This window comes from Theropithecus gelada, chromosome 14, assembly GCF_003255815.1.
Source record: "Theropithecus gelada isolate Dixy chromosome 14, Tgel_1.0, whole genome shotgun sequence".
In the NCBI taxonomy this organism is placed as follows: domain Eukaryota; kingdom Metazoa; phylum Chordata; class Mammalia; order Primates; family Cercopithecidae; genus Theropithecus; species Theropithecus gelada.
The window spans coordinates 9,830,435-9,842,155 of NC_037682.1; the positions used below are offsets into that span (position 1 = coordinate 9,830,435).

Here is an 11,721-nt window from a genome sequence, read left to right on the forward strand (position 1 = left end):
ATTGTTGAAAGACAGTTTTATTGAGGCATAATTGGCATACAATAAGCTGCATATAAAAATGTGTGCGTGATGACTTTTGACATACGTGTACACCCGTGAAACCATTTCCACAATCAAGATAACCACCATCCCCTTCACTCTGGAACACTTCCCATGCCCTTGGTAAGCCCACCCTCCTGCTTCTTGCCTCCCATCCCCAAGTAACAACTGTGCTGCTTTCTGTCACTACAGGTTAATCTGCACTTTCTAGAATGTATGTAAATAGAATCACACAGTATGTATTTGTGTTTTGTCTGGCTTCTTGCTTAGCTGAGCATAAGGATTTGCGAGTCATCCCTGTTGCATGTATTAATAGTTTATTCCTTTTTATTGCCAAGTAGTATTCCATTGTTTGGATGCACCAGTTTGCTTAGCTATTCATCTGTTGATGGACATTTGGACCATGTCCAGTTTTGAACTATTACAAATAAAGCTGCTATGAACATTCATGTACCTGTCTTTGTTGGATATATTCTATCATTTCTTGTGGGTAAATACTTTGGAGTGGAAGGACTGAGTCATAGGTAAGTGTTTAAATTTTTTTTTTTTTTTTTTTTCTTTGAGACAGAGTCTCACTCTGTCACCTAGGCTGGAGTGCAGTGGCCTGATCTTGGCTCACTGAAACCTCCGCCTCCTGGGTTCAAGTGATTCTCCTGCCTCAGCTGCCCGAGTAACTGGGATTACAGGCATGCCCGGCTAATTTTTGTATTTTGCGTAGAGATGGGGTTTCACTACATTGGGCAGGCTGGTCTTGAACTCCTGACCTCAGGTGATCTGCCTGCCTCGGCCTCCCAAAGTGCTGGGATTACAGGTGTGAGCCACCGCGCCCGGCCGCATCTTTTTCTTTTTTTCTTTTATTTTGAGATGGGAGTCTTGCTCTGTCGCCCTGACTGTAGTGGTACGATCTCGGCTCACTGCAACCTCTGCCTCCCAAGTTCAAGTGATTCTCCTGCCTCAGCCTCCTGAGTAGCTAGGACTACAGGTGTGCACCAGCACAACCAGCTAATTTTTGTCTTTTTAGTAGAGATGAGGTTTCACCATGTTGGTCAGGCTGGTTTTGAACTCGTGGTCTCAAGTGATTTGCCTGCCTTGGCCTCCAAAAGTGTTGCGATTACAGGTGTGAGCTACCGTACCCAGCCATTTTTTTTTTTTTTTGAGATGGGGTCTCATTCTGTCACCCAGGTTGGAGTGCAATGGTGCCATCTCCACTCACTGCCACCTCTGTCTCTGAGGCTCAAGCCATCCTCCCACCTCAGTCCTCATGAGTAGCTGAGACTACAGCTGAGACTACCACACCCGACTAATTTTTTCTGAGATGGAGTCTCGCTCTGTCACCCAGGCTGGAGTGCAGTGGCGCGATCTTGGCTCGCTGCAAGCTCTGTCTCCCGGGTTCACGCCATTCTCCTGCTTTAGCCTCCTGAGTAGCTGGGGCTATAGGCGCCTGCCGCCAGGCCCGGCTAATTTTTTTTTGTACTTTTAGTAGAGATAAGGTTTCACCGTGTTAGCCAGGACAGTCTCAATCTCCTGACCTCATGATCCACCTGCCTTGGCCTCCCAAAGTGCTGGAATTACAGGTGTGAGCCACCGCGCCGAGTTTTTTTTTTTTTTTGGAAACAGGGTCTCCCTCTGTCACTTAGGCTTCAGTGCAGTGGTGTGATCACAGCTTATTGCAGCCTCATACTCTTTGGGGTCAAACAATCCTCCTGCCTCAGCCTCCCAAGTAGCTGGAACTACAGGCGCACATCATGCTCAGCTGATTATTATTTTTGTTGCTGTAGAGACAAAGTCTCCCTACATTGCCGAGGCTGGTCTCGAACTCCTGGCCTCAAGCGATCCTCCTACCTTGCCTTCCCAAAGTGCTGAGATTACAAGTGTGAGCCACTGCACCCAGCCCTTGGTGCATTTCTAAATGCCTATACAGTTATATAATGTTGCATAAATGGGATCACGTAATACATTTTTTAAACATATGAAGCTTTTTTTTTTTTTTTTTTTTTTTTTTTTTTTTTTTTTTTTTTTTTTTTGAGACAGAGTCTCGCTGTGTCACCCAGGCTGGAGTGCAGTGGCGTGATCTTGGCTCACTGCAAGCTCCGCCTCCCGGGTTCACGCCATTCTCCCACCTCAGCCTCCCAAGTAGCTGGGACTACAGGCGCCCGCCACCACGCCCGGCTAGTTTTTTTTTTTTTGTATTTTTAGTAGAGACGGGGTTTCACCATGTTAGCCAGGATAGTCTCGATCTCCTGACCTCGTGATCCACCCGCCTCGGCCTCCCAAAGTGCTGGGATTACAGGCTTGAGCCACCGCGCCCGGCCGCATTTTTTTTTTTAAATGTTGGATTTTTAGGCTGGGTGTGGTGGCTCACACCTGTAATCCCAGCACTTCGGGAGGCTGAGGCGCGCGAATCACTTGAGATTAGGAGTTCAAGACCAGGGCCAACATGGTGAAACCCCGTCTTTACTAAAAATACAAAAATTAGCCAGGCATGGTGGCATGTGCCTGTAATTCCAGCTACTCTGGTGGCTGAGTCATGAGAATCGCTTGAACCCAGGAGGAGGAGGTTGCAGTGAGCCAAGATCATGCCACTGCACTCTGGTCTGGGTGACAGAACGAGACTCCATCTCATTAAAAAAAAAAAAAAAAAGTTGGATGTTTAAGATGTATTGGGTAACTTCCCATTTCACTCTGCAATAGGAGGGCATGTGCTATGTATCCTTCTGTAGCCTTTGTTATGCTCAGACAATCATACGCAAACATGCACACATCTGTATGGGGTTTGTGTTACAAAAACAAGGCCATGTCATATATATTCCTTTGTTCACTTAACACAGAACAGAAGTTACTTTAGGTCGGTTGGTAGGAATTAACAGCTTTTCAAAGCTGCCTAATATTCCAGGTTACGGGTTTTCCAATTCAGTCATTCATATATTGATAGAAATTCACTTTGTTTGCCCATTTTTACTACTACAAACAATGCTGCAGTAAATGCAGAAGACTTTGAAAACATTATGTAATCACATGGCTTGTTTTGGGGGCAGATTCCCAGGAGTGGGATATTGGATTGAAAAGGTTTATGTTTTCGGCCGGGCGCGGTGGCTCAAGCCTGTAATCCCAGCACTTTGGGAGGCCGAGACGGGCGGATCACGAGGTCAGGAGATCGAGACCATCCTGGCTAACACGGTGAAACCCCGTCTCTACTAAAAAAAATACAAAAAACTAGCCGGGCGAGGTGGCGGGCGCCTGTAGTCCCAGCTACTTGGGAGGCTGAGGCAGGAGAATAGCGTGAACCCAGGAGGCGGAGCTTGCAGTGACCTGAGATCCGGCCACTGCAGTCCAGCCTGGGCGACAGAGCAAGACTCCGTCTCAAAAAAAAGAAAAAAGAAAAAAAAAAAAGAAAAAAGACTCTTTTGAGACAGAGTCTTACTCTGTCGCCCAATCACAGCTCACTTCTGCCTCTACCTCCTGGGCTCAGGGGATCCTCCCAACTCAGCTTCTCAAGTAGCTGTGAGTACAGGTGCATATTTTTTATTTTTTGAAAGGGGGAACGATTTTAATAGACAACAGAATGCTTTCTTTTTTTTTTTTTTTTTTTTTTGAGACGGAGTCTTGCTCTGTAGCCCGGGCTGGAGTGCAGTGGCCGGATCTCAGCTCACTGCAAGCTCCGCCTCCCGGGTTTGCGCCATTCTCCTGCCTCAGCCTCCGGAGTAGCTCGGACTACAGGCGCCCGCCACCTCGCCCGGCTAGTTTTTTGTATTTTTAGTAGAGACGGGGTTTCACTGTGTTAGCCAGGATGGTCTCGATCTCCTGACCTCGTGATCCGCCCGTCTCGGCCTCCCAAAGTGCTGGGATTACAGGCTTGAGCCACCGCGCCCGGCCCAGAATGCTTTCTAAAAGATTAACAATAGTAGGTGTTAGCACGTTTATGTTCTGCTATTTTCATTTATTCTGAGATTCCTCATTATCACCTTTATTTGTATTTCCCTTATAGGCAGTATCTAAATACTGGTAAATAAATTAGCAAGTCTCAGGGATTCTGCAACAGTCGTACAAACTCAGCACAGTCTAAGGTGGTATTACTATAACAGAATCCCTGGGACTGGGTAATTTATTTATTTATTTGAGACAGGGTCTTGGTCTGTTGCCAAGGCTGGATTGCAGTGGCGTGATCATAGCTCACTGCAGCTTCGATCTCCTGGGCTCAAGCAATCCTCCTGCTTCAGTCTCTCGTGTAGCTGGGACTACAGTCGTGGATCACCATGACCAGCATTTTTTTTTTTTTTTTTTTTTTTAGTAGAGGTGAGGTCTTGATCTGTTGCCCAGGCTGGTCACAAACTCCTGAGCTCAAGAGATCCTCCCACCTCAGACTCTCAAAGTGCTGGGATTACAGGCATTAGCAACCACACCCAGTCTGGGTAATTAAGAATAGAGATTTCTGGCCAGGCGTTGTGGCCCATGCCTGTAATCCCAGCAGTTTGGGAGGCTGAGATGGGTGGATCACCTGAGGTCAGGAGTTCGAGACCAGCCTGGCCAACATAGTGAAACCCCATCTCTATTAAAAACACAAAAAGTTAGCCAGGCATGGTGGCGGTGCCTGTAATCCCAGCTACTTGGGAGGCTGAGGCAGGAGAACCATGTTGGCCAGGCTGGTCTCGAACTCCTGACCTCAGGTGATCCACCCACCTCTGCCTCCCAAAGTGATGGAGCCAACACGCCTGGCCAGAGATTAAGTTTCTAACACATGAGCTTTGGGGGACATATTCAAACCTGTCCACCTAAAGTAATCAAAAGGGTCAGAATCTAATTCTAATAGTTTATTCAAGCACAAAACATGAGGGTGGACCACCTGGAAACACCGACTCCAAATGAATGGAGTCAGTGTTTTGAAGTAGAGAAGTTAAGGTTTCATTTACACAGGCAGAGGCAGAGGAGTTTTAGGATTACATTTTTCATATATGGTCAGTGCATAGTTATAGTAATTTGGTTATAGGCCGAGTGCAGTGGCCCATGCCTGTAATCTCAGCACTCTGAGAGGCTGAGGTGGGCACCTGAGGTCAAGAGTTCAAGACCAGCCTGGCCAACATGGTGAAATCCCAACTCTACAAAAATACAAAAATTAGCTGGGCATGATGGCAGGTGGCTGTAATCCCAGCTACTCGGGAAACTGACGGGGGAGAATTGCTTGAACCCCGGAGGCAGAGGTTGCAGTGAGCCGAGATTGTGCCATTGCACTCCAGTCTGGGCAACAGCGAGACTGTCTCAAATAAAAATAATAATAATTTGGTTGTAAGTAGTGTTTCTTTTTGGGAGGCATACATTTAACATTTTTTACAGAGAGTGTAATAGTCATGGGTTTGCTGTCATCTGGTCTAAGTAAAGCAGGACAACAAAAGGGAAGTTAATCTATAAGAAGGGTCATTAAGAAGGCAGCAGGTTTTTGTCCCTGTGTTTCATTCTCTCCAGTAATTGTACAGAACAAAAAAAATAAGCAGGTCTAAGCCGGGCGCGGTGGCTCACGCCTGTAATCCCAGCACTTTGGGAGGCCGAGACGGGCGGATCACGAGGTCAGGAGATCGAGACCATCCTGGCTAACACGGTGAAACCCCGTCTCTACTAAAAAATACAAAAAACTAGCCGGGCGCGGTGGCAGGCGCCTGTAGTCCCAGCTACTCGGGAGGCTGAGGCAGGAGAATGGCGGGAACCCGGGAGGCGGAGCTTGCCAGTGAGCTGAGATCCGGCCACAGCACTCCAGCCTGGGCGACAGAGCGAGACTCCGACTCAAAAAAAAAAAAAAAAAAAAAAAAAAAAAAAAAGCAGGTCTAATTTATTATCTGAGAAAAAAGTATAACCCTATGTGGCTGAGATCACAGCCACCTCTCTCTCCAGGTTTAAAGTGTTGTGGGGGTTCCAACATCTTTTATATTTATTTTAAAAAACCACAGCAGAGGGGTTGTACACCCTTTCATGTTTCTTGGCTATTTGGATTTATTCTTCTGAGACATGTCCATTCCTATTTTTTGTTCCTTTTCTATTGTTTCTGCCTTTTTTCTAATTAGTTTTTAAGATTTCTTTGTATATTATAGATATTGGCTCTTTATCATGTATGGCAAATATTTTTTCCTCATCTATCATTGTCTGTTGACTTTTATCACAGTGTTAAGTTTTAGGGTAATCAAGTATATCTTTTCATTTTGAGGTTTCAGTTTGAGGTTCCTGTCTTTGCAGTCCCTCAATCCCTAGATTACCCTTATATAGTCTCCTAAATTATATTCTAAATGTCTTGTTGTTTAAATTTAAGATTCTACACCATTTATCAACTAAATCATCTTTTCCTGATTGAAATAAAATACTACCTTTGTGGTATTTCCGGATTCTGTTGCACTAATGTGTCTTTCCTACCAACAATATCATATTGTTTTATTATTGTGGTTTTTTTGTTTTTGAGACGGAGTCTCATTCTGTTGCCCAGGCTGGAGAACAGTGGAGCGATCTCAGCTCACTGCACCTCCGCCTCCCGGGTTCAAGCAATTCTCCTGCCTCAGCCTCCTGAGAACCTGGGATTACAGGCGCCTGCCACCATGCTGGGCTAATTTTTGTACTTTTAGTAGAGACAGGGTTTTCACTGTGTTGGTCAGGTTGGTCTCGAACTCCTGACCTCAGGTGATCCACCCACCTTGGCCTCCCAAAGTGCTGGGATTACAGGTGTCAGCCACCGCATTGGCCTGTTTTGTTTTATATACTATGTTTGTCATCTGGAAAGGCAAGCTCCTGCTCCATCTTGTAAAGTTTTCCCACTACTGTAGTATTTTTTTTTTTTTTTTTGAGACGGAGTCTCGCTCTGTCGCCCAGGCTGGAGTACAGTGGCCGGATCTCAGCTCACTGCAAGCTCCGCCTCCCGGGTTTATGCCATTCTCCTGCCTCAGCCTCCCGAGTAGCTGGGACTACAGGCGCCCGCCACCTCGCCCGGCTAGTTTTTTGTATTTTTTAGTAGAGACGGGGTTTCACCGTGTTAGCCAGGATGGTCTCGATCTCCTGACCTCGTGATCCGCCCGTCTCGGCCTCCCAAAGTGCTGGGATTACAGGCTTGAGCCACCGCGCCCGGCCGTATTTTTTTTTTTGAGACAGTCTTGTTCTGTCACCCAGGCTGAAGTACAGTGGCCGGATCTAGGAACACTGCAACCTCCGCCTCTCAGCTTCAAGTAATTCTCTTGCCTCAGCCTCCCGAGTAGCTGGGATTGCAGGCGTGCACCACCACGCCCAGCTAATTTTTGTATTTTTTAGTAGAGACGGGGTTTCACCATATTGGTCAGGCTGGTCTCGAACTCCTGACCTTGTGATCCGCCCGCCTCGGCCTGTCAAAGTGCTGGGATTACGCGTGAGCCACCGCCGCCCGGCCGTAGTTATTGTTTTATAGGATTTTAAGATCATTTAATTCAATCCTCTGAACTCCGTTAAGATTCCGATAGAAGTGTGTATTTGTAACTTTTGAATTGACAACCTTATGTTATCTTTCATCTAATTTGTTGTTGCATCACTTCAAATACTGTTTTTAATCCTTCAATAAGTCTTCTCTATTCATAGCTTTTTGGGTCTTTTTTTTTTTTAAAAAAACAGGAAGTCTCTTTACCTGCGGCGTAACGGAGCCGGTTTTCCGGCGCGCATCAGCCCCTCCCGTTCTCCCGCCCCAAGGTTCCGCGTTACCATGGGAACAAAGGTTGACGTCACTTAGGGCTTCCATGCTGGACCCGAGGGTCGATGGTGAAGGGAGACTAGCGGAGAGAGCGGTGTTGCTCTATATACGCATGCGCACTTCCTGCTCCAGGATTCCCCCGCCATAAATCTCGTTCCGGCTGGGCCTTTTCCGCCGCGACTTCTCGCTTAATCCCGGAGAAACTGCCCCCTGAGGGAGGAGAGTAGAAAAAAGCTGGAACCAGCGACAGCCAATCCCGTGACACTACGACGCACGCGAAATTGATTGACTCCACCGCCGCAGCCAATGAGAGAGCTCGTCGACGCTCCGTCACAGAGTTCGCCCCACCCCATCCCCTCCTTTCTGGACTCCGAGCTCAGTTCACGCAGTAACAAATGAAGTGCGCGCTGCGACACCTCCCAGCCCACCGGACTCCGCCGCCATTTCCTCGCCTGGCCTAACGGTTCGGCCAATCCCAGCGCTCATCAAGAAGGACTGAGGCTCCGCCAATCGGAGGCCCCCGATTTCGACCCTTCGCCTCGGCCCGGCCCAATCCAGTCCCCGGTCCCACCACCCCCGGCCCGCCCCCGCGGCGGCCTTTCTCCTCCCTCTTTGTGCGTCTCGCGCCGCCGCCGCCCGCCGCGTGAAAGGACGGGCTCCGCGCGCTCCGGCAGCGCAGTCGGGTCCCCTCCCCCCGAGAGGCTTGCGAAGGAGAAGCCGCCGCCGAGGAAAAGCAGCTGCCGGTGCCTGTCCCCGGGGGCGCCATGGCGACCGGAGCGAACGCCACGCCGTTGGGTAAGCTGGGCCCCCCCGGGCTCCCCCCGCTTCCCGGACCCAAAGGGGGCTTCGAGCCGGGCCCTCCGCCTGCACCCGGGCCTGGGGCGGGGCTGCTGGCTCCCGGGCCGCCGCCGCCCCCGCCCGTGAGCTCGATGGGGGCCCTGACCGCGGCCTTCCCCTTCGCGGCGCTGCCTCCGCCGCCTCCGCCGCCGCCCCCTCCGCCTCCCCAGCAGCCGCCGCCGCCTCCACCTCCACCGTCCCCCGGCGCCTCGTACCCGCCGCCGCAGCCGCCCCCTCCGCCGCCGCTCTACCAGCGCGTCTCGCCGCCGCAGCCGCCGCCACCCCAGCCGCCGCGTAAGGACCAGCAGCCGGGCCCGGCCGGCGGCGGAGGAGGTGAGTCGGGCCGAAAGAGCGCGAGAGGCGTCGCGCGGACGGGCCCGGCCGCCTGAGGGGCGCGCGGCGGCGGCGACGGCGGCTGCACGCGGCAGGGGCGCGCGCGCGCGCGCGCGCACGGGGAGGCCCGGGCGGAGGCGCCCCGGGGCGCGCGCGGCCTGGTTCTAGGGCCTCGAGTGCGCACGCGCGCTGTTGGGGAGGGCTGGGCGGGCGGGAGGCGCTCTGTGCGCAGACGCAGTGAGGTGGCCGGGCTGTGCGGCGCAGTTCTATAGACTCGGGGCCCCCTATTGCCCTTCAGTCCGCTGGTGTGGGGAAGAGGGGTGGCGGATGTTCAGCACTGGACGGGGTGCTGGTTGTGAATGCCAGCAGGGCGTGAAAGCCTCACCTGATGATGTGTGGCGGCTCCTTTCTGGTCTTGAGCCAGAATGGGAACCATACCAAGGATAGCTGCTCTGCTTGTATAGCAAGGCAGGGTTTTCATCCGGGAGAGGTTGGCATGCTTCAGGTGATGGTTGGGTCTGATCTTTTTTGGTCTCTTGTGGGGAGAGAACTCTAGTTTTTTAATCTCCGTTCAGTATCCTTAGATCTCAGTCTGACCGGCTCCCCTGTCACTTTGTTTTAAAAAGTTTTTCCTTCTGATCGTGTATCGCCTGGGAAATAGAAGGACTCTTGTGCTAAATGTAGGGAGTTTCTGCCTGTGTGTGGGGGAAGGACAACTTGGCTGCTATTGTATAGGTTGTTGTTTGTTGAATTTTTGATAGATCCTTTTAAAAGTTCAGACTCTGAGTGTCCAACTGGCCAGGAAAATTGAATGCTGATCTTGGCCAAACTTACGAAGACAAAAGTGATCTTGTTGAAGAATTGGGCTTTTCCCACTCGGTAGGGTATAACTAGGTTTAGCTCTCCTCCTGCCTCTCATAGAAAAGTGACTGGTGAGGGGAGTGGAGGTGGGCAGAGCCCCCAGTCCCATCAGGGCTGCTTTACAAACCTATGATTCTTCAGTGTATTTGTGTCTCCCCTGGGGATTTCAAGAGCGCTCATGGTTGGTGTAGTATATATCTAACACTCTCTGCAGTCGTATACATTAAGATTACCATGTTTACATATTTGACAGTTTTTCTAGACAAAAGAAGGTGAAATGTTAACTTGCCTGACCCAGGACCACATACCCTTGTAGTGGCCATAAGCTTTAAATCTCTGATCTCTGAGGTTTGTTTTCTGGTTTTTTGCTGTTTAAGTTTTAGGTTAAGCTCTCAGTTTCACAATCTACAGAGTTTCTGTGTAGTACTTTAAATACCCTTAACTGTCTGTTGGTAACTATTTATATTTACATCTGATGGGCTTTGTCTCTGCCTTTAGACTTCCCAAGTAAGAAGCGGAAGAGGAGCCGCTGGAACCAAGACACAATGGAACAGAAGACAGTGATTCCGGGAATGCCTACAGTTATTCCCCCTGGACTTACTCGAGAACAAGAAAGAGCTTATATAGGTAAATATACGTTCTGCATCCAAATGCACTTTGAGATTGTTACGATTTATTCTGAGCAAGATCTGCATTTCTTGAAAGTTTGAGATTGTAGTTATCTTTTTTGAGATGAGATATTTTCATGACTTTGGTATCATCTGTCAGTTTTTGCCCAGTGAGTTCTGCATTTGCAGCTCCTTGTTTTGGTCTGTTCATAACTGCAGTGTTCTCCATGAGTGTCAGGAAGGTAGGGTCTCACTTAGGGGTAAGAACAGTCCCCAGACCAGCAGCCCACCCTTTTCAGCTGCTGCTGTTCATTGCCAGTTGATGAGGTGAGTGTCATCTGCCTCTCTGGACAGGCCCCAGTGGAGAACACCGCAGGTACTGTAAACCAAGTACTTTTCACAGCATGGCCTTTCACCATAATTTCATATTTCTCCCCCTAAAATGTGGTCTTTTACTCTTTATAGGTACTTTCTGAAAGAAAAAAAAAAACTGACAAAAAGTGGTTCTAAAAGTGTGTTTACAATTTATCCCTTTTTATTTTCTTGAATTTAAGAATTTAACCTTCCCTTCAACATCTTTTCTGGTTTGGTTTATGGAGAGCTGTCTTAAAATGAAGGCTCTTGTATTTACTCTTAACTCTGCTGGGAAAGGGATATTGCATGGATATGGAATGAAGTGCTAGGATAAAAAGGTTTTATCTGCTGGGAGGTTTTGAGAATTAAGAATGACTGTCCACAGTGGAATTGAAATTAACTTCAAAATTGCTTTTTTGAAAAAAAGTTTTTAATGAAAGTTTTACCTTTTAAAGCTGTCTCAAAAAAGTTCACTTGATAAACATTTTCTACTAACTAAATAAACATCCCCTTTGGAGGAAATTCGGGCAAAGACCTCCTAAGCCTACGAGGCTGTGGCCTTCACAACCAAAACGCTTCAAGGCCAGCATGTTACTACTCTTGAGGGTCTTAATTTCCTGTTTTTTAGACTGCTGAGAATTTTGAGGCGTTGGAATTGTCTGTCTCCTTTCACAGTACTACTAATACTTACTCTTTACCCTACTGTTCTGTCTACCCCCACCCATTCCCTTGTGTCTCATATTAGACGATTCTGGGTCTTTACAACCTTTAATGCCCCTAGTGGAGTGGTATCCCAAGAACACAAGCATACTTAGAAAATGGGAAGAGCGCAAATTCCTTACATCTCTCCATTTCTCTTTCTGTGGAGGGCTGGTTAGTTCATTGGGCCCTAAGGGCTATTTATAGCTATAATCAAAATAGATAGAATCAAAGGAGAGGTGTAGTTCTTCAAAGAAGAAAATGACCCTTTTTTTTTTTTTTTTTTTTTTTTTTTTTTTTTTTTTT

At 48.5% G+C, this 11,721-nt stretch overlaps 1 protein-coding gene across 12 annotated transcripts in view; it reads left to right on the forward strand.

Moving 5' to 3' along the window:
• The first annotated feature begins 7,446 nt into the window (after positions 1-7,446).
• The window catches only part of SF1 (splicing factor 1), a 15,263-nt gene continuing 10,988 nt past the window's right edge, over positions 7,447-11,721 (forward strand). For 8 of the 12 annotated variants that reach the window (XM_025355374.1, XM_025355369.1, XM_025355370.1 and 5 more), the window contains exons 1-2: positions 8,036-8,518; positions 10,253-10,381. In XM_025355374.1, coding sequence (XP_025211159.1) covers positions 8,488-8,518; positions 10,253-10,381 — 160 coding nt within the window. In that variant the 5' untranslated portion in view covers positions 8,036-8,487. Of the gene's footprint in view, positions 8,894-9,123; positions 9,384-10,252; positions 10,382-11,721 lie in introns of those variants that run through there. The other 4 variants (XM_025355372.1, XM_025355367.1, XM_025355371.1 and 1 more) reach the window with 4 other exon arrangements.